Raw genomic sequence first — 22,597 nt, 5'->3', positions numbered from 1 at the left:
TTATTTTTACTGTAGTATCATAAAATTTAATTATTTAAAACATCGCTCCAATATTATTTAAAGATGACCGTCTAGCATATTTACTGCGACCCTACTGTATCTTGGCAACGTGACTCGTAAATATTTGGAGGGAGGTTAGGAACCGTCAAAAATACCGAAAAGGTAACCGCTTTCTGCTTTGTTTATTGTATAAGTTTATCTAGATTTTGTATTTCAATATCATACATCAACTACTTTATTCAAGACTGGTAAAGCAAAGAAAATTCGCTTTCTTTCTGCAGCAGACATTAAATTCGCCAGGTCTTGCATGAATACAACTCTATCATGACGACGGTACTTCCTCAAAAGCCACAAGGCACATATACGTTTGCCAGTCAGCCTCGCGCAGTCCAACAACGGAAAAAGTACAGAGATGCCAACCCGATCGACCAGTAAGTGTAAAGAATATTTTCATATTGTAGCCATATACCGTATTGTCCATGTATTCTTGTATGTATATGCATAAAAGATATAACACAACATCTGATAGAAAGGCGTTATTGACATTGACACAGGAAAAGATTTTTGCGAAATATGCATTGTTTATCCACGTTTAACTATGCCACAGTTTAACTTATTGGTGTTGTATTCGTATTGTGATATATTTCTTTTTCATTTTGTGTTTTACAGGAGTCAAGGCCCTCCACAATATGGAAACATCATGTACGACCGGCGTATCGTGCGTGGAAACACATATGCTCAGCACACACTTCCAGCAGTACGTACAAGCAGCTTCATTTCAATGATTTTATTGCTAAGTTAATAAATTAATCCTTGAATGCTTTCGTTCTTCATTTAAGATGCAGTTTAATCAATGACGATGTGTGTTTTATGCTAATTGTTTTCATTACCAGCATGCACAGCCAGATCCTATTGAAATTCAAAGACAACAGGAGAATCGTCGTCGTGCAATAGCTAGAAAAAGGGCAAAGGAGCAGCTCCGTCCACGATCCCCCGATCCCGTGGAGGGACGAAAACACATCGATGTACAAACAGAGCTATATCTAGAAGAACTCAGTGACCGCGTGGAAGAGGCTGACGTTGAGGTTCAAACAGATGCCTTCCTCGATAGGCCTCCTTCACCCATGTATGTCCCTGCTAAAACAGGAGTGGACATTACCACACAAATCTTAGAAGGGGATGTAAGTATCATATCAATACCTCACTTGCCATAGAACTATGATGAGTCTCACTTTTCCACTGTGTATCCCTTTTGTAAAAGGGAGATTGAAATCTAAAGTGAGCTGATTTAAGTTTTATGGTCACGTGGACTGTAATTGCCAATGGTCTTTTTGTTCTTGAATTTATCTTTCTCAGTTTCAAGTTTTATTTTTGTCTTGAGGTATTCAATTTTTTTTTTTTTTTCAGCTTTTCGACTTTGATATTGAAGTGAAGCCTATTCTAGAGGTATTAGTTGGTAAGACGGTAGAACAAGCCTTACTGGAGGTGATGGAGGAGGAGGAACTAGCCAATCTCCGATCACAACAGCGTGCCTTTGAGGAGCTGAGGAATGCGGAGCTGGTGGAACAACAGAGGCTTGAGGAGCAAGAGAGGAGACATCGCGAGGAGAAGGTAATGGATTGTTACATATAAATGTACATGTACCGGTTCTTCATGCTAATCGATATGAGGAGGAGAAGGTAACCGAATCAGTGGAAAAAAATGTTATGCATTTATATGGATGTACTAAACAATATCTCACCTCCTGCTAATTTGTGAGGAATTTATTAATTAACTGCAGTCTTATAGAGACCATGAATATTCCATGCACATTCAATTTACGAGAAATCTCCCTTATTATGTCGTTCTTCGCTCTTGCCTAATAAAAAATTTACTGACCGCTTATAAATCTTAAGTAATTAACTACAGATCATGCAGCTAATTAACACATGTACATGTACTTATTTTTAAATAGATGTGTTTATATATTTATACATGTATTACATGGATTTAAAATACAAATCTCCTTGCATTTTAGAATATGTGTTCATGCTTTTGAATGAATTTGGATTGCCTCCCTTATACCTTTATTTTACTCTGTACAGGAGAGAAGGATGAAACAACAACGAGAAATTGTGAAAAAGGAGAAGGAGACCTCAGACAAAATTGCTGCCCGCGCCTTTGCTCAAAGTTACCTCGCCGATCTGGTGCCTACTGTGTTTGGGACACTGTCAGACAATGGCTACTTTTATGATCCCGTTGAAAGAGGTAAAAAAAAAATTATTTGCTTAATATGGTCTCATTAAAAGTAATTAAGCTTTGCACAATTTTTTTATTGCACCGAAATTAATATTTCACACTTTTTAAAAATGGTTTGTAAAATACTAGCCTATCATATAATTTATTTTGCTAATTTTGATACATTTTACAGACATTGAGCAGGGTTTCATGCCGTGGTTGATCGACCAGGTACAAGTACAACTACAGAAATCTCAACTTGGCCGACTGGTGCTGGACGGAATCATCAGGGATGTGATGAACCAGAGGATAGACGCCTACAGCCGGACCTCCACATCAGGGGGCGGGGCCACTAGTGGGGCGAAAGTGAGTGACAGCAAGTCTGCTGACGGCTCCAATAATGCTGCTCCCCCACAGGACCCCTCCACCGCCACAACATCAGAGGTGAGGACCTTCTTAATTAATTTGTCACCTTGTTTGGTAAAATACCATATACATACAAACAAAATTAACAGAGAGAACTCAGAATATCATGTGGCAAGAAATATTTAAAGTCCTTTCAACTTGTGTTGCATCAGGGTTTTTAAAAAAAAAAAATTTGCCCTGTTTATTGATAAAAAAAAAAGAATGGCTAAAATTACTTTATGCTCAATCAATATACCAGTCTTAAAAGACAGTATCTAAAAGTGCACTTCACTCAAGTCAAATCACTTGAATTAACGAGGCCGGGTCTAATTTTTTCTGCCCTAGATTTTTGAATGAAATTGTTTCCATGAATTTCTACTGATATAATTATTATTTTAAGATAAAAAAATAAGACATTTACCACACCATTTGTTTAAGGGGTCATCTCAAAGTTTGTTAATTTTTAACATAGGACCCTATGGTATTTTGCTTGAAATGTATCAATTTTGCACATTTTAAAAATTGTCTTAAACTTCTGCCCTAGGGATTTCTTTTTCTATTCTACATATTAAAGTTATTGCTTAAAGGCATCAAATGGTCAAATAAAAAAAACCTTTTACCTCCTGGTTTGTTCCAGGGGTCTTATCAAAGTTGTTTTTTGTATGCCCAATTTTCCAGCTTGTCGGATATTGGCTATTTTTTATTTGACAAAGACAAAAATAGTGATCTTTATAATATTATTAAAACATTCAGACATATTTTAGTAATAAATAAATTTATAACATCACACATTAAAGGTCATTAAAATAAAATACATGGGTACTGTTTTGAAATATATGAAATAAGCTATATTTAGGCGGGTTAAGAAAACGTGACAGAGGGTTAGGCTTGCTGAACCCTCTTCACGTTTTCAACCCGAGCCCAAATATAGCTTATACTTCAAGACATTTATGTTTATTCCACAATATAAAATAAATTTTACGCATCAAACGAGCTATTTTCAACAAATTGAATATCTGCAGTTGAAGCTATCACGCCATGGTGCACAAAGCAAAAAGATGACGTCACAATACAAATGAAACGCTGCGCGAAACCTTGCGTACTCGTTCTGTACTCGGCCTCGTTAAAATGGAAATAAGCAGTCATAATTAAGATCGAAGCCCATGTTTTTTTTCTCCCCATCCAAGCATTGAATATTGATAACTACTGGTACAATATTTGCATAGATTATAAAAAAGATAGCTAGCAATGCTCCTTTTTTGTGATGCCAACATTTCATTTTCATTTTGTTCAACAGTACATACTTTATATTATTATTTATATCATTAAGTTCAAATAAATTAAATCTACATGATTGTACTGCAAAAAAAAAAAGTCCCAATTAGTACAAGTGAATTCTATTTATTACTAAACTCTAGATCACAATGATCTGGTAGGATTTGTGATATCATTGATTCAAATGAGAAATGAGACAGGTGACAGAAGTTTTGTTTTTGATTAAAAAACGATGCTGCATGCTCTGGTGCCAGTGAAAGAGAACCTGATAATTAATTAGAAACAATGAGAATCAAATTGTCCCCTGACTTCCTGCCTAATATCAGAACTGCCAGGGGTGAAGTATGGGAGATGGTCATGGTGAACGAAGGGGCTTAGAGGGGTACAAAAGCCAGAGTCGCTGATGCATCATGCTCACTGTGTAGGGTGACAGATCTGCTGGGTAACCAGATGTAGCCTTCCCACGATTCCCTGTTCGGTTGGTGTATCTCTTGCAGACTTGCACACGTCGGGTTTTCTTCTGTTTGTGAATTTGCCTTTTGAAGCAGGTGACTAGGTCTATTTTCTGCATGGATGAACTGAAGGATGACGCTGGCAGGGATTTAATGAGTCGATGGTACGAGGGGGGAGGTCTGATATAGTTGTGGGCCTGTTTATTGGGTCATTGTCGGGTGTTAATTCCCCCCAGTGATAGTGATTAGACATTGATACTATGAGGAATGGATTAACTCCAGTGAAGGAGAAAGACACAGTCCACTCAATGGAAAATCACAGAGGCATGTCAGAGGCTATATCAATTTCCATACAAATGACTCAAGTCTTGTATAAGCTGATACAGATCGAGAGGCGACAGTTTAATGATAAATGAGACTCTGATTTTAGTCCCACCCACTTATCCACTTTACCCCTAAGACAGGCTTGTGGAATGGGGGAGATGGTACAAACACTTAATATCAATTATTCATTTCGCTTGCATGGTGTGAAGTCATGTGCTTGTCAGTGATGAGATCAGATGAAAATTAATTTCTTTGATATATTTCATAATTTCCACCTTTGATTACTAATGATTGTCAATATTTGTGATATATGATTTCATATATTACACAATATTAGTTGTGATTAAACTTGAGAGATAAGGCTTGAGGTGTAGCATTGAGAAATGCCACGCTTCTGTACAATTGAAATATGCAAATTATTTCAATGACACCATTATATTTTCCTCTTTGGGGTTTTAATTTGACAAATGAACGGAAACCTGAGGATTCACAATGCAATTCATAAAGGGACATGGCATTACAAATAGGAGTTCATTGAATTAAATAGAATAACAACAAACCAATTACAATCATCATTACAGTGATAAATTATCTCTTAAATTTCTTTTCAAATTGCGAAATACTGCTCATCCATTCTCTTCCATGAACAGAGAAAATTGGTTTTAAAAAAAATTGGTAAAATATAGGATTTAATTTCCGACAAAGATGATGTGGCAATGAGGGTCAATTGGGGTCAATAGTTCACAATAAAAGGTCAATGACTCAGGCATGCTCAGAATTATTTCACATTTTATTAAAAATTCAATATTCCTGTGTCAATTAATTTATTAAAACATGTTTTTTTCATTGATCTTATTTTAAGGTGTATAATTCAGGCTTAATTGCAGTCCCTCTTACAAGCCTATTTCACTTCGCGCCCTTTAAGTATAGGCAAAAATTAAACATTGATCTGTTTGATGTACTCTGACCTACCCATCAAAATTGCCCGTACCCAATATTTTTTTTCAGCAATATTAATTTGATTTTTTTTTTAAAATTGAATGACTTGTCATATTAAAAACACATTTAGATTTTTTTATGTATCAAAACATATTGAATTTGTTTAGCTTTCTCAGCTAAAAAAAAAATTGTTTGATTATAAGATTATCAATGTGCAAAAAAATTTGGGGAAAAAAAGAAGAGCTACCTTCCTACCCACCATAAAAATATGGGTCGGAATGTACATCAAACATGAAATTATTATAGTTGTCCTAATTACAATATGTTTTTTAATCATTCATTATTTATTAATATAGTGATTGGTCACTGTTACATGTATGTACAGGAATTAATTATTAATTAAGATTCATTTTTTGTTAAATTTAAGTCTTACAAATCATTTTATTTTTTGATGATAGGGCGAAAAGAAGGAGGAAAGTAAAGCACCTGAAAAGACGGAGGAACCCTCAGGGAAAACAGAAGGCGGAGAAGAAACAGGGGGTGGGGATGACTAGACCCGGGGTCAGGATTAGGGAGGAGCAGTCATTATCTGGACCACCAACAAAGAACTTGCGAGGGGATCCACTACACAAACTGTTAAACATAATGAGAGTGCGTGGCACAAACAATATTGATATTAGTTTAATATACACATTTGAAATGAAGAAAAATGTACTCTTTGAACATATTTCAGAACATTTACAAAGTAAAGTACTACATGATCTCTTGGAAATAATGGTTGCTCCATGTTAAGTATTATGAAAACAAATTTGGATCATATTACCTTCTAGTTCATATTGTCTGTGATCAAAATGTACATATAAATATATAATTGAATATACTAGTTATTATAAATCACAAAACAGAACTACCCAAGGGAGATAATTTCAAGAATGAAATAATATGTTGTAATGAGTTTTCTCCTTTGTGTATTGTCTATTTGGTGATTGGTTTGTTAAAACTTTTTTCTCTCCCGAGTAAACAAATTTGTATGTGATATATCTATTGCTAAATTTTTGCTTTGAATGAAAAGTGTCTACAGTTCCATTAGAAGAATACTGAAATTTTTTACTCTGTTGTTTAAGATTAAACGATAAAAAATGGAATTTGATGGATTTTTTTTAATATGCGGTTGATTAATTTTCATGTTCTTTGGAAGTTCAAGAGTGCGACAGTGATCAATATATTTAAATTTGATATTTTAAAATAGTGCTAGTAAAATGACAACTAAGTGTATAAAGTAACAAAAAAGCAGTATTTAAGCATTTAATTCACGCTAGATAAATTTGAGAAAAAAAATGATAGTTTTATTTTTCATACATTTATAGAACCAAAGGTACTAACTTCATACCAGTGTCTCGCATATATAACAAATATATGGACTTCAGCATGTTTAATTCAAACAAAATTCCAGATTTTCCTTTGTAAAACATACAATGAATCACGGAGCGCTCGGAAACTGGTCCCCTTTGATGTGCACCAGCTGCTGTCCAGTAGAAGCGGGACCGATTGTCCTGTCTGACGTCACAATGTCGTGGTTGGTCCGGTGGTGGCCGCCGGGTGACTCCACGTCACCACTTATCACACAATCGTGTTTGCCTACAAGGAGATCCCATTTCTCCACTATTGTTACTGCTTACTACAAACCGATACTTCATCCATGGGCAAACGTCCCAGTCAACAAGAAATGTAAGGAATGCTCCAAGCTGACCGCAGAATTACTTAACCTCGGTGTTTACAGGGTCAATAAGATTAATTAATTTCCATTTGTCCGCCGCTTGTAGATGTCGGGTATTAGACCCACAGCAGAACGGCAAATATCCGAGCTGATTTCTTGTACCCATAGCGTACTTTTGTATATTTACCGGATGATAGGTAAATAATGGGACTGCTGTGTTGGTTCTACACAAAAGTATTCAGAGATTTCGTAGAATTGATTTAAACAATAGCTGTCAACATGTCCATCTTTAACTGATATCTTTGATGCCGCGCACACATCACAATTGTCGCACTCGAAGATAATTCTGATTTTTTATTTCACTAAATAAAATTTTATCACATTTATTAGTACCAGATTAAGAATTAAATGAATACACTTTAGTATGTATCAAATTGACAAGTACATAATTCAATCATAAAATAAATGTTTATATTGACATTTAATGTGAACATTCAAAGTTATCATAGCCACATACATACGTATATACATGCATGTGTTTTAAAGAATTTTCTTTTGCACCGAACTCTTTTTTCTTAAATTCTTTCTTTCTGAATGATACTAGTTAAACATTTATAAAAAAAAATATTTAGTGCAAGATAGCTATACTGTAATTTTTCTTCGAATACTAGTATGCAATCATTTCCCTTTTGAAAATCAAACATGTATAAATTCAAAAATGTTTTTGATCCCTTACTACATGTAACATCTGCAGTCATCGGATCCAGAGTACTACATTATAATTTTACAATAAAAAATTCTGAATTAATTGTAAAATTGCAGGCCGTATTATTGTAAGCTTACTTTTTTCGTGAAATTTTTTAGACTTTAGTATTAATTTTATACAGTGTGAATAACAATTCATGCATGGTTAACTGAAGAAATGCACCCCCCCCCCCCCCCCGTACACAAACGGTAGAAAAATGTTCCCAGTTATGAGCGATTCTGGGTGTTTCCGTTGTTAAAATCATCAAGCTATGCATTAAAGCCAAGAAATGGACAAAGTGTCAAAACATTTTTAAAAATTGTAGCAAGAGCAATAACTTCGTGGAAACATATGTGTACAAATACTATATCGTATATATTAATTGAAATTTGTAATTAAAATCAAATTTGCATAACAGTATATTGTAGTTCCTAGTTGTCTAGAAAATGGAATTTTCGAACCAGATGAAAATAAACCTGTTTAAAGTTTACTTTTAAGACACATATTTACCTGTGTGATTTCGATAAAAATCATTGTGCATAGACAAAAAAAAAATCTTAGGCAATAATTACGATTTCTGCAATTTGTGATCGTTCAATGCAACGGTATAGTTTGTACTTTATAGTCACCAAGTCTAAGAGGTACAATGTATTTTAACGACACATGCACTGACGAATTAGTCGCAGAAATCGCCCATTTCTTCTAATTTTCCTTTCTGTCTTCTTTTTTTTCTCCTTTGAAATGTGGGAAAATATTTCGGTAAAACACATGTTTAATTCCTTTGCAGTTGGTTGTGATTAATTGGACATGCAAAAGAGTAAATGCTAAACAGGTCTTTATTGTTATTGAAATCAAATTGGAAATGAACGATAACATCAAAAGACATACGAAGCACGACCAAGGGAGAGGCAGAAGTGCGTGTGGCTGACGATACTGGCACGCGCCGGGCGCGCGACTCTGCGCGTGGATTTCAAAAAGTACGCGGCAACAGAAAAGAAGTTGGGTTTTGGACATTGTGAAATAATGGCACTGTATATAAAACATGAGCGAACACTGGTGAAACGAGAGAAGATTTAGCATCCCGTCCGCCATCCCTGACGGGAAAACCCGCCGCATACCAGCGGTTCTGTTCCCATCACAGACTTTACTCGGCGGTGGGGGACATCTCCTTGGATTCCGGACAGCCTGTTTACCTCACCCCTTTTTTCCGATTTTTCACTTTTTATAACTTACACAATCTGTTATTTTTGGGAATTATTGTTTTTATATTCACGCATAGCACCAACCTTATGATTTTGAAGATGAAAATTTCTTAAAAACTTTAATTTTGAATACCAAAAATTGGAAGTAAATTCGTAAACAAGCGATGAATATGTGTCATATTTTACATTTGTATGTTTACCACGCTAGTAAATTTGCAAAACGTCTAATTCAACACTTATGTTATTTAAATTTCAATAACATAATCAGATGAAACAATAGTTTCTGATGGGGGAAAAGATGGTGTTTCTGCTTACAACAAACCGAAAGTGTGAACCGGTTAAACATCGGAACACTTTTTATTTGAAAATGAAATTCGATTCTTCAAGGTCATTAAAATTCAATTTAGATCGGTATCACCAATAAAAATTAAAATGAAATATCCATCATTAGAAATGTCACACCTTTAACAGATAAACTTATTTGAGGAATAAAGGGTTTTTAAACAGGCATTGGGGTGTTAATCCCCTGCACAGGACAAGAGAGGATATTTCAAACCACCGAGATAAACCGCGCCGAATTATCATCGTCTGTAACCAGACCTAGCTAGTGTTATGGTAACTGATCAATTTTAATGCTAAACAAAACCGATGACCAAAACTATGTACGAAGCCGAAATTTATATCATATCACCAATTGATTTGGTTTATGTCAATGAATTTTAATATCAATTGAATTCCGAGTAATAAATGACCAAGAGCGCATGCGTCGCCGCTGCTGTCGGCTTTTGGTGTGTCCCGCTGAAGGAGAAAGTTTGATATTGTCATAGAAACCAAATAATTGTCATAGAGACTCGCCCGCTCACTAGCAGCTGTTAGTTCACGGGACTGTCCATCACACTTTACATCCTATAAAACCAAAACACTAGATTTTTAGTTTTCATTTGAATAATTCGCAAGGTTTTGAATGTCACTTCTTTCCCGTAAACCTGATGGAATCGTTGCCTAGCGGATCCAGGCTCTCTACTATGTCCTCTGTAGTGGCACCACTCGCCCCCACCCCTCTGACCCCTTCCAAGTTTCGGGTGGTGGCGAGGACCAGTATTCCGGCAAGGGGTGTGGCTGGTCCATACCCCGGGGAATTCCGGTTTGGTAGAGATGCTAATGATGAACTCCATAGCTCCGTTGATATAAAGGTATTAATTTATCAATTCATTTTATTTGATTTATTAATTTAATGCTGCATGTAATTCCATTTGGTATCAAAATATTAATTAACATAACCGAATCAACTGTCTAAAAACTTGCGTTTTTCATTCATTTGTTCATTCCATTTCATTCCGTTCTTACTTTCATCTTAAAATCATGATAATAACTCTCGAGTTTGATCTTCGCGTTTTATCATACTGGCAGTAAAAAAAATTTTCTTTGATTCGGTACTGGTTTACTTTGCAAAATATCTTTAAAGTAAGCAGAAAGCAACTTCTTAGTTTTCTTTCAATTGTTAAAACCATTTTTAAATAAGATCGTATTCTGTAATCCTGCTATCATCCGGGAGGAAATGTAACAATAAGTGATTTAATTGGAGGATTTTAATCGACATCACACTTAAGTGAAAAGTGTGATGTCGATGAAAATCAAATTAAAACAAAGGAAAAAGATAACATTACAGATTGTATCCTTGTAGATAAGAATTCTTCATGTGGAAAATGTTTTATTCAGTGGCATACAAGACATTGAATTTTTTAATTAATTAGTATTTGTAAGTTAATTTTGATATTAAAACCAGAAATAGATGCCATTTTTAAAATGTCTTATTTCAGTAACGGTACTGTGCTAAAACGTATGAAACAGGGTGGGTTTTTTTTTTTTAAAATTTACATAAATAATTTGCATACACATGGCGTAAAAAAAGTTATCTACATGTAAATTCAATCAAGTTTTTAGTCTGAATGGATAATGTTAAAATTCTGAGAATCCGAAAAATAAACGATAAATACTTTTATTGCTCTTTGAGAATTCTAATTAGCTTATTTAAAAATTGCAATATTGTAAAGGGAAATTTAAAAAAAAAACAAAAACACTAAAATCATGCTTGTTATCTTACCCAGATAACAGGGTGAATTTTCCCTCTAAAACCAGTAATGATGTCAAGCTCTAAAATTAGGTACCATAAATAAAAATTAAAGAAATATGAAAAGAAAAAAAAATAGTGAAGCGACAAAAAATAATATAGATGTACAAATTGAGATTAAAAATTACATCAATTATCCTGACTTGAAATGGTAATTTCAACCATATATTATGTCCACTTTAATCGTAGATCAATAAACGTTTTATTTAAACCCGAGTAAAATCAAAGTTATATCATTAGGAAAATTGCAGTCTCCAATACTTAAGTTATTTGAACAAAGTCAGATAATTACATGTATATAATATGGTACTTCTTCGAGGTGCGGGCATATACTACAGATTTAATTTCGAATGTCAGAAGTTTGAACAAAATAAAACCATACTTTCCATATAGAAATTGTATGCATGTGTGATATAATGTATATACTGTTTGTTGCTTAATTTTTACCTGAAAAAAACTTTTGAGTGTAAGACATGAACTTGGGATTTCCTGTAGAAATCATACTATAGAATAACAACAGCGATATAACAATTTTCCTACTGACTGACCAAAAACGTATTTAAAAAATAAACACAAAGTGGAGTTCTATTTTTTTTCTTCCTTAAAAATCTTTCAAAATTTTTATGGTAAATAATCAACTATATACTAAACTATTTGTAGTTTATGTAGTACATGTACTTGACCAGGTAATATGTTTAATGATGCAAATTTTGGTTTGAATCGTAGTGTATATATATACATTTTTTCCTACAAACTTATCAAATTTTCATATTCCTGAATCCGCTAGAAGACCAAACATTTGTGTACACTAATAATATAGGATTAGTGCACCTAAAATTGCCGATAATCGATTGATGAATCTGAACAATATTGTCCGACATCTCACATCCCTGTTTGAGATAATGGACCACTTGGCCATCACAGAAAGTAAATTGTAGCACTCGACTCCTTTCATCAGAAAGGTTTATCTTGCACATTGTCCACTTCTAGGGGTATTCTGTTTGGGAATGTGTCATACGTGCTTTGATTAATTCGCCGAGTCAGATGTTCATGGCCTTTCCTACGGAGCCCCGGTAAAACCAGAGCCATGTAATTTGCCTCTTCGGGGTTCTTCAGAGATTTTCATTTTGACACAAGACGTACGGAGAGGGAATGGGCCAGACTTGTAATTAGCTGTGTTATTTATCAATAAATCAGAAAAATTTTGTACAAATCATTTTCTGAAGGGGCCTGCAAGTGGGTCATTTGTTTCAAGTGAGGTGGAAGATGGCCGCTGTAAGGACGCATTAAAATGTCGAGATGGATCAAGTGGCTGTATTCTCGTGCGCAGCACGTGTCGACGTGGTCACTATGTCCACAATTTTGACAAAGCCTTCGCGACTCAATTATGCTAAAACATCTTGCGCGAGCTTTCTCTGACCAAGAAAATTAAACCGAAGTGCGCTGTTTGGAAGGAAGTTGCAGTTGCGTCAGGCAAAAGACATTTTAATTGCATCCAGCGGAACGTGCAACTATTTGAATTTTTCAGATCCGTGACCGTTTTGAGTTCTTTATTAACCTATTATATTAGATTAAGGGATTTCGTTCTTGTTTGATCACTGTATTTGGCGTGGATGGGGATCACCTCTGTGTGTAAACAATCGGTAGACACTGTTGCCAGTCGTGGGTACAAGGTGTCTCCATGCTGCAGACAGGTGTAAAGTAAAACCCTTTGCTTATTGACCAAGAATTGAAATAAAATTATAATCCCCCGCCGGGATCTCCACTGGAAAGGAAGAAAATATCCATTGCATCAAATCTGCCTCCGGTTGATCGCTTCTGTCAATTTGTACAAGGATTACACGTCGATATTGATCAATTTTTATTTAATACTTCCATAGAGGAAATTATCAACTTTAATCCAATATTTGTTCTAAGATTGAAATATGTTAAGTGTTTAACTTTTTAATTACCAGGTGAAGTTTCAAGATGACACGATTGTACCCGAGCTGCATACGACAAGCACTGATTGGTTGAGGGGGGTGCGTCCCGCACGAGACCGCCACGAGCAGAATGCCGAGTTTTTTCGGTTGGGTGACGGGGGTATTTATTTAAGGACCCTGCGGAAACTGAGGGTTGGAGAAGAGGTGTTGGGCTGGTATAGCGACGATCTTGCGATAAAGTGCGGCATCCCTTTCCTGTCCCTGGTTAACATACGAGGTCAGTGAATCCGCTTTGATTTGTAGAGCAAGTAGATACCTGTAAAGTGTTAAATTTATCTAACATCTAACTATATATTTTGTCATAATATTTCTCACATGGATTTGCGTCTGTACTGCAAGTAGATACACGTGACGTGTTTAATTTATATATCATTTTTTTTTTGTCATGATATTTTTCGAATGAATTCGTTTTCGTCTGTACTGAAATGTTCCGTGTAAATTGATTAGAATTCGGTCCTATATGAATGACACATCATGCAAAATCTCTTTATATGATTGTGCTTAATGTTAAAAAATAGTTTATGATTTTTTTTTTTTCTATGATATATATTTCGATGATATAAATTTTATGCTATTTGATATCTACATAAGATGGTATTATACCAAAGATATATAACAGAAACATGAAAATATTCGTAGATGACTTTTAAGAATAAAAAAAAAACCCACAAAATAGCGTGAGGGTAACTTGTAAAGAGATGGTTTATTACATGTAGAATCGGAATGATATATGAATTGGGTGCATTTAACGCGTGATTTGTAACTAAATTGCAAACCTTAAAAAAAAAAGATATTTAATTCAGTTATATGTAATAATGATAATACATATAGGTGAAAAGGTTATTTCAATTGATAAATCATGCAGTCTGAATCTTAGTTTACATATGTAATACCAAACCAAGGTGCTACATACAGAGATAACTTATAAAGGCAAAACTTAAACATATTTTAATCCTCAAATTTTCAATAAATATTTCATAGTAAACTTCATTTATTTATATTATTTGTACTATTTTTAGTTACCTTGTATCTTTATTTTTACAGGACAGGAATGTTACGCCTGTGACTCTTGTGGGAAGACGTTCAAATACCCGAATCCACTGAAGGCCCACATCCAATACGTATGTACGCAAGAAATGATGACGCAACAACAGCAAAAACTATTTCGGCCATTTCTTGATTCTGCAGATACCGGAAGTAGTCAGAGATCTCCTGTAGAAAGTAGGAAAACCGGTATGGATTTGCGGACTCTCGGAAGCGCATTTCAATCTCCGAAACACAGAACCCCGAAGTACAAAAACTCAGAGACAAACCCCATAGACTTCCACCGTTATCCACCCATGCCGTATTTCCCGATGTCCTTTGCGCCTATTATGGCTTTCCAACCTCATGATCTCGTTTACAGCAAACTTCTAGCGCCGTATTTTCTGCCAACTAGTCGAGCGGCAACATTAGAAAGTTCTCTACAAGAATGGCAGAACGAGCTTAAGGATAGACAAACTCTCAGTTCTTACAGTGGTGACCCCACAAGATTCAAACTTCCGCTACCCGGTGACGTAGAGGGGGAACCGCTGGACCTTTTACCCAAATCCTTCTTTGCTGATAAATCTCAGAAGGGACATCTATGTTTGTATTGTGGAAAACTATATTCCCGGAAGTACGGATTGAAAATTCATTTGCGCACGCATACTGGGTACAAACCTTTAAAATGCAAGGTTTGCATGCGTCCGTTCGGAGATCCAAGTAATCTTAACAAGCACGTACGCCTGCACGCGGAGGGACAGACCCCATACAAGTGTGATCATTGTGGTAAGATTCTGGTCCGGCGCCGGGATCTGGAGAGACACATAAAATCCCGGCACCCAAACATTCAGGTGAAGTCGGAGGTCGAAGAAGAAATCGTGGTCATTTGAAACATCGTCTAATGTACTTGATATACATTTCCAGCACTTCATTGTGTAAATTTACATGACTTAAAATTTTAGTTTATGTGTTAGATTATATTCTACATTTGTTTACTTGTTATAATTTAATAATTTAATTTGAACTTGTAATAGATCGGCGTTTGCAATAAATTGGGTGAGCTTTCATTATTCCATTTGTTATTTTAATACTCTTACGAAGTTGGCTTCAAATGTAGGCTATTTCAAGTCATTTTTTCTAAAAAAAAAAAAAAAAAAAATTACCATTTTATATGGCTTTTAGTATTGATTGACAAGTTTTTTCCTGATTTTAGGCCACCTATACCATGCATAAAATAAAAGAATATGAAAAAAATGGGAACATGATACATGCATTACTTTTTTGAGAAAATGAGTTTGTAACCAAAATGTTGGAGCTCTCGACTGTTTGTCACCTGTATAATTAAAGACTTGAAGTAAGACATTGAACATTTATGACGCATATTAATGACAGGGTACAACAAAGGTAACATTCAAAAATGCATTGAACTGAATGCCATTAAATGGGATGAACAAACTGCATTTCTGATGAACACCAAATTACGAAAGACGAATAGGACCACATAAAAAAAATATATTTATGTCGTAATTACGAGAAAAAATCTCGTAATTACAAGTCCAATATCTAGTAATTACGAGAAAAGATCTTGTTATTACGATATAATTTTCTCGTTATTACGAGAAAAGTTCTCGTTATTACGATCGAGTAAATTATCTCGTTATTACGAGTTAATTATCTCGTAATTACGATAAAAGATCTCGTTATTACGAGAAAAGATCTCGTTATTATGAGTTAATTATCTCGTAATCACGAGAAAAGATCTCGTTATTACGAAAAAAGATTGATATAAAATGGTGCGTTCCTGAAAGGACCTCCTAGTCGACTGGATCACCCTTTTAGTCTTATCTTTTTCTTTTTAGAAACGTTGATTTACTAGTAATTTTGAAAAAAATTTAAATAACAACGATCATTATCCATTAATTTTTACATAAAATGATCGGATTCGACTTTATGTTATATGAATTCGTGGAAAGAGATTTCAACCTAAATATTATAATCCCACTCCGATGTAAATACCAAGTAGTCCTATAGTCGTAAAAACACAATTCTATTAGTTACAGATGACTTTAATGACTGTATAGTTTCAATCCTGGATATATAGGATTTACCCGAATTGTGTTTTATATATATGTTTATACACAACCTAGTATATGTATATTGAAAATAATTGATTTTGTATATTAACATTTTGGAGTCTGAAAACAAATTACATGTATCCTTCTTATTAATAAACAGTTTAATGAATTTATTAATCAATTTGCTTTGCTACTTCTTCTTAAACTTCTTTAAAACTGCTTGGTCCGACTTATTAGGCCTCTACTACAGCTAGTGTTCGACAAGCTGCAGAACTGTAGCTTAACGGTATTGGCGGTAGAGCTACAGTTCCATTCATTACAGAAACTGCATAATTATTTATTACGCTCAAGAAGCTGCGGCTAGTTGCAGTTGAGGCGTATACAACATTTGTTAACTAGAGTTGAGAGTTGTTAACATAGTTTCACAACCGTTTTGCATTTGAAAATGTTTGTGTGATAATTATAGTTTACACTTCTGAAACATAAATGATAGCTTTAACAATGATTCAGAAATGTGAATGAAAGGAAAGGTGAACAAGCTCACATACCCCACACCCCCGCGTTTGGCGTGCTATAAGCCGAGTATAGTGAGCCCCGCCCCCCCCCCCCCCCCTCCCTCCATATTGAATTTGGGTTTTATTTAAATCGAGAATGAGGCATTGTTTTATATGAATTTCCTTAATTATCACGCAAATTAAAACCTGACGGTAGGTCAGCTCAATAGCTTATTCAAATTATTACATTATTACGAAAGACTAAATTGTAATGTGTTTTAGCACTTACATCCTGTCAAAATCAGAGTCTTATAAATCTGATGTAAATTAATTATGATACATTCTGTAACAGATATTTTATTCAAATACTTAAAACGTCAGTACTATATATAAAAACCAAATTTTGTTATACTGGACAAATATATTTGAAGGAAGACTGGTGATATAGTGAGACCCCCTCCCTTCCCCGCCTCCAATAAAGGTTGACTATTTAGCCAGTCTTCCGATGGAAGTTGCACTACATACCAATCCTTTCGTGGGAAATCTCACTATGGGGGAACTCTCACTATACAACAGCAAAAACTAACTGCAACAAGTGCTACATGTATATTTTATTTATATAAAAGGAACATGCACGTTTACAACTTTCTATGTATCTGTAGTACCATCTAAGATGTGTCCTGATGTATTAATATGGTAGGTACATTTGTATAAAAGTGAAAGTAAAAGTCACTCTATCTTTTTCTTAGAAGCGAGATACTTGCCTTAACCTGCTGAATACACCGTCATAAAGCAATCTTTTAAACCGTCGTTATCAACAAGTAAGCAGGTTTTCAAAACAGTATAAGTTATGAATTTGATATTGAAGACGGAATAGAGCAATTGATTGAAAGCGATATATCTTAACCAGAAAACAAAGGTACGTACAGTAATCAAAGTACTGAAGAACTGACGGGAGTTGATTTTGTCGATGTTTATTTATTTTAAAATCAATGAAATGTTATTTTGCATGACAAGTACATGTATACGTAGTTTGTAATTTGAATTACGCATATTTTTATAATATGAATTTTTTAACTTTTTCGACTAGAATGTCGAGAAACCTCCATATGAATCATGTTAAATAATATTTAAAGATAAAATTAATTCAATCAAACTATGTATCAGTGGTAGAAATATTTCTCGAAAATTGTATGGATCCAAGCAATATTGAACTCTAGTCTCGTTCAACCAAACGTTCAGCCAAGCGTCGAGTTTAACGAGACTATATTGAACTCTGGCGTAGGAATACATACGACTACAAAAAATATTTAAATTGTTCGTACTATTTAAAATCTGACTATTCTTAAGGTATTTGTAAATAAGTTTCCTTGAAAAACAATGCTTTAGCATACATTACATCGAATTCATCAATTATTTTTAAGAACTAAGTCTTGTCAGGAGCAATGATTTGTGCTGAGGTCCAAACACTGTTTCACTTTCGGTTTGTCCGAGTGACTGCATAGGGGAGTTGATTTAAAATCAACTCCCAAAAATGCATTCATTTAAAAAGCTTGCACCATATCATGGGAATGACAAGAAATTAAAAAAAACAAAAGTATCGACATTTTATTAATTCTACAGACCGTATCAAGATACCGTGTTCGAGGTTTACCTGTGTCAGCATAAAATTTTCAGCTATTATTAATTTCAATACAAAAGCTGGTGTTCCTATAGGGTGATCATTTTTTCCTCTTACAATCTTAATGTTACTTTTTCAAGATTAAACTATACACTCTCGACCTCTGCGATCTTTTCAAAAATTGGACACTTTGTCCTGATAAAAATACCACAGCCGATGCTCTCAACAAGCAGATATTCGTTAAAGAAGATGGATGAATAAGGCGTGTAAAATACCTATACGAGAAAAAGATAAGATGCTGTTAAAATAAAATATCAACAAATCTTATAATTTCTTTTTGAAATTAATATTAAAAACAATTTATGTTTAACATAACATCGATTTGTAAACCTTAAATATGTTAAATACTTGGAACTTGTTGATTTAAACTAGGGCATGCGTGTCAAAACCTGAAAATAATGTAATTAGAACTTCAATGCGTACTCTTTTAAAGAGTGGGTCTGGGCTCCATTTTTTTTCATAGTCTAAATAAGGGTTAAATGGAAATCAAATCAATTTCAATCAACAAAAATGTGTAGAAATGACACACTATAATTTAAAAAATATCATTTTGTATATCAACAATTGGACGTTTAAGAAAAATAATACAAGTCCGTGAACTTGTAGCCAAAGTCGGATAATTATAGCGTTTAAACACCGTACTTTATTGTGACTGACATTATGTTTAGAGCACCATACATAAGATTACCACAAAGAGCAAGGGTTTGTTTTAGAGGTTCGATACCACCAAAACTTAAGGTTAATTTTAAATCATTTGTTAAAATATTCAAAACTGATTTTTCTTAAGAATTTAATTGTCATTTTGTTAACTTGTATTATAACATTATCAATTATATCAAAAGGAAAAAAATGAAATTGAAATTGTGTTTCACGACTAAACTAATGATTCCTCCATCTTCTTTAAAATGACCATTTTAAAAGACAACACGTAATCAAATGTAAGTATTTGTTGAGTATCTTGATCGAAACTAATCTCAGTGGATCTATCTGATCAGTATAGAAACAGGGAAACAGCCAAGTGTTAAAATCTTCACAGGCATCAACGTGTTCTGGGTTTTAGCGTATTTCGATGTCGGATATCATATGCAATGTCAACCCGTGCACGCACGGGTCAATGTCTAGTGTAATGTTAAAGAATCATCATTTAATGTTGAAGTATCAGCATGTAATATTATATAAACAGTGCCTGTTTGGGAGGGTAACAGTTGAAATTGACACCCCGAGAAAACCATTGTCAACCGACGCGAAGCGGAGGTTGACAATGGTTTTCGAGGGGTGTCAATTTTAACTGTTATCCTCCCAAACAGGCACTATTTATTTTGTTATACTGAATGTCTTAATTATTAAGAAAATTTTACTGCTTTTATATAGGAATAACGTGAATTCTACAGCGAACCGTACGCGCAAAATTTTCGTGCATGTAACATTTTTTAATGTTACCCGTTGCTAAGTGCGTTGCTAACGCTGAGGGTAATTGAAAATATTATTAACTGCGTCTTAACCAATCAGATTTCAGTATTTAACATGAAAGTATAACAAAATGTCATAAAGTATCATCGTGTAATGTTGAAGTATCAGTATGTAATGTTGAAGTATCAGAATGTAATGCTGAAGTATCGGCATGTAATGCAGAAGTATCAGCATGTATAATGTTGAAGACTAGTATCAGCATGTATAATGTTGAAGTATCAGCATGTAGTGAAAAGTATCAGCATTTAACGTTGGACAACCAATTTTACTTTCTACCTTTGAAAAAATTCTAATTTTTTAATGGAAAATAAAACTTAAGCCTTTTTACTTCTTGAGCTATGTTTAAAAATCGCATTATCAACTGACTTATTTAGGTAAGAGTTAACAACACTGTTTTAAAAATAAGCTGAAAAAGACTTGACATAACCAAACATTAATTATTACGTATTGTGTATATATAAATATAACCAAGAAATAAATGCAATTTGTTTTATTTAAAAAAAAGGATTGGAGGGGGCTATCTATGCATGGCCTAAGTACGTATAAGAATTATATATTTTTTAAATGAACCTTCTGGGGTATCATGCAAAGACTTTATCGTTGGAACAGGTATCAAGGAAATTTGCTTGGAGAAATACAAATCAGAAAATGGACAATATGGATATAAAAGATAAACAAGATACATCAGTGGAAGAGTCCACCGAAATCCACCCGACTGAGATCAGGCCACCAACACTGTTCCTTCCACATGATGTATTTCTCGTAGTGGAAGGTAGTCAGCTACACATTTGCAAGCAGGTGTTAGCGGAGAAATCTCCAGTGTTTGAGCAAATGTTCCAATCAGAGTTTAAGGAAAAAGATCTCACGGAAATTCCCCTGCCAGGCAAGAAGTTAAAGGACATGGTTGAATTTTTAAGGAGTTTTTATGACCCCGAAACTATTCGTCCGATTACGGGTATTTAAAGTGTTTTTGTTGTAAAGTATTTAAAAAAAAACCTCAGGTTTTATAAAAATCAACTTGCATATGTATTGCGCAATACTACATCAAAATTAACCATATACAAAATATATTTGTTCCTGATAAAAACAAGAAAATAAACAAAATTCGAAATGGCTTGGCACAACAGAAAAGAGATGGTTTTTAATATGATTTTTTTTAAATCAAAATTTAAACCTATTTCAAATTGCATGCATTATAGTTTAACTCTCTTGTTACAGATGATACGGTTTTTACTATTCTTCCACTCGCAGAAGAATACCAGGTGTCAAAGGTTAAAGAGAGATGTGTACATTTCATCACCCAAACACTTCAAAAGGCTATTATCAATGAAATTCAACGGCCTGATCTTCACACTCTTTTGAAGTATATTTCCTGCGCAGAACTATATAACTTGTCCTCTGTTTTACCACTCGCCATAATTATGTGTGCAAAATACACCATCAAATCACTGACAGAAACCTCACTTCAAACTCCTGTTTCCGGGGAGACGCATGTAAAAATTTGTACAGAGAGAACAAAGCTTACTGAAACTTTAACAAAAGAGAGAATAGAAAAAGGTAACAATAATTTATAATCACTTATCGCAGTACTCGTAATAGAACAATATTACATCTATATAAAATGGCACTTTATTGCAATTACGTGGTAAACTTAACATATATCTGTATACGTCAGGTTTATACCGACTAAGTCTTAAGTTAAGAAAATATTGTATACAAAATAGTTAAAGTTTTGATATATATATATATATATATATATATATATATATATATATATATATATATATATATATATATATATATATATATATATATATATATATATATAATTCCAGGTCCAAGTAATTAAATAATATAGTATAACTATCTGTGAAAAAACAAATTTTTTTTATATAGGAGAATTCGACAAAGTTTTGGAGACATTTGAATTTCTTCGTGGCATGAACGATGAAGATGGAAGCAATGTTATTAGAAAATATGAAGACCGTCTTATCATCGCCTGTGAAAATGCTACTATATCAAAAATCAATCTTTTTCAGTTTATTATTGCTGGGGAATAATTGAAACTAGATGAACTCTTGTCATCTGCAATTACGTTAGCTTCCAAATGTAATTCCAGATCCTTTAAACATCATATACTATACGAGGATATCTCAGAAAACACTAAAAATAAAATTAACGAGAGAAGGGTTAAATTTCTTGAAAAGAACGGGAGCAAATACGATGTAATGTTACGAATGTACTAAAACTACGTTGCTGGGTGTATACAATAAAAAAATTATTCAGAATATTTTTATGGCGTGTATGAGGTCAATGAGTTTCAAACGAATGTAAACAAAACGTTTGGTAGGAATATCCGAAAAAAATATCATATGACAGAAAGTATAAACAGACATGATGGATAGTACACGTAGTTTCATGTCACTGACAAGTTAATCAATTTAGAATTTAATTTAGGGATAAAC

General features: G+C 34.0%; 3 protein-coding genes across 4 annotated transcripts; all 3 read left to right on the top strand.

Annotated features, from left to right (window-relative positions):
* Positions 1-45: 45 nt before the first annotated feature.
* On the top strand, positions 46-6,757 carry LOC128185620 (radial spoke head protein 3 homolog B-like). Of its 2 annotated transcripts, none has more exons than XM_052855218.1 (8): positions 46-162; positions 282-431; positions 670-757; positions 894-1,181; positions 1,408-1,611; positions 2,085-2,247; positions 2,411-2,661; positions 6,071-6,757. In XM_052855218.1, exons 2-8 carry the CDS (start codon positions 325-327, stop codon positions 6,164-6,166), a joined length of 1,197 nt encoding a protein of 398 aa, XP_052711178.1. In that variant the 5' UTR covers positions 46-162; positions 282-324; the 3' UTR covers positions 6,167-6,757. The 2 variants fall into 2 exon arrangements, with proteins under 2 accessions (XP_052711178.1, XP_052711179.1); XM_052855219.1 differs by having other exon boundaries at positions 72-162; positions 285-431.
* A 3,431-nt stretch (positions 6,758-10,188) lies between these two features.
* On the top strand, positions 10,189-15,464 carry LOC128185613 (PR domain zinc finger protein 13-like). Its single transcript, XM_052855207.1, has 3 exons — positions 10,189-10,469; positions 13,363-13,606; positions 14,434-15,464. Exons 1-3 carry the CDS (start codon positions 10,266-10,268, stop codon positions 15,300-15,302), a joined length of 1,317 nt encoding a protein of 438 aa, XP_052711167.1. The 5' UTR covers positions 10,189-10,265; the 3' UTR covers positions 15,303-15,464.
* A 2,311-nt stretch (positions 15,465-17,775) lies between these two features.
* On the top strand, positions 17,776-21,736 carry LOC128185629 (uncharacterized). The gene is made up of 3 exons (XM_052855229.1): positions 17,776-17,900; positions 20,742-21,087; positions 21,351-21,736. The coding sequence occupies exons 2-3, from the start codon at positions 20,781-20,783 to the stop codon at positions 21,704-21,706; spliced, it is 663 nt and encodes a 220-aa protein (XP_052711189.1). The 5' UTR covers positions 17,776-17,900; positions 20,742-20,780; the 3' UTR covers positions 21,707-21,736.
* Positions 21,737-22,597: the final 861 nt, after the last annotated feature.

Source organism: Crassostrea angulata, chromosome 5, assembly GCF_025612915.1.
Source record: "Crassostrea angulata isolate pt1a10 chromosome 5, ASM2561291v2, whole genome shotgun sequence".
Lineage (NCBI taxonomy): Eukaryota > Metazoa > Mollusca > Bivalvia > Ostreida > Ostreidae > Magallana > Magallana angulata.
Note: the sequence above shows the minus strand (reverse complement) of the source record. Positions and strands in the feature narration are given on the sequence as shown.

Excerpts from the sequence above, each read along its gene's own strand:
- LOC128185613 (XM_052855207.1), top strand. The coding sequence starts at position 10,266 with ATGGAATCGTTGCCTAGCGGATCCAGGCTCTCTACTATGTCCTCTGTA. Across the intron at positions 10,470-13,362 it reads ATAGCTCCGTTGATATAAAG|GTGAAGTTTCAAGATGACAC; the intron begins GTATTAATTTAT and ends TTTAATTACCAG. Across the intron at positions 13,607-14,433 it reads GTCCCTGGTTAACATACGAG|GACAGGAATGTTACGCCTGT; the intron begins GTCAGTGAATCC and ends TTATTTTTACAG.
- LOC128185629 (XM_052855229.1), top strand. The coding sequence starts at position 20,781 with ATGGACAATATGGATATAAAAGATAAACAAGATACATCAGTGGAAGAG. Across the intron at positions 21,088-21,350 it reads AACTATTCGTCCGATTACGG|ATGATACGGTTTTTACTATT; the intron begins GTATTTAAAGTG and ends CTCTTGTTACAG.
- LOC128185620 (XM_052855218.1), top strand. The coding sequence starts at position 325 with ATGACGACGGTACTTCCTCAAAAGCCACAAGGCACATATACGTTTGCC. Across the intron at positions 758-893 it reads CTCAGCACACACTTCCAGCA|CATGCACAGCCAGATCCTAT; the intron begins GTACGTACAAGC and ends TTTCATTACCAG. Across the intron at positions 1,612-2,084 it reads GGAGACATCGCGAGGAGAAG|GAGAGAAGGATGAAACAACA; the intron begins GTAATGGATTGT and ends TACTCTGTACAG.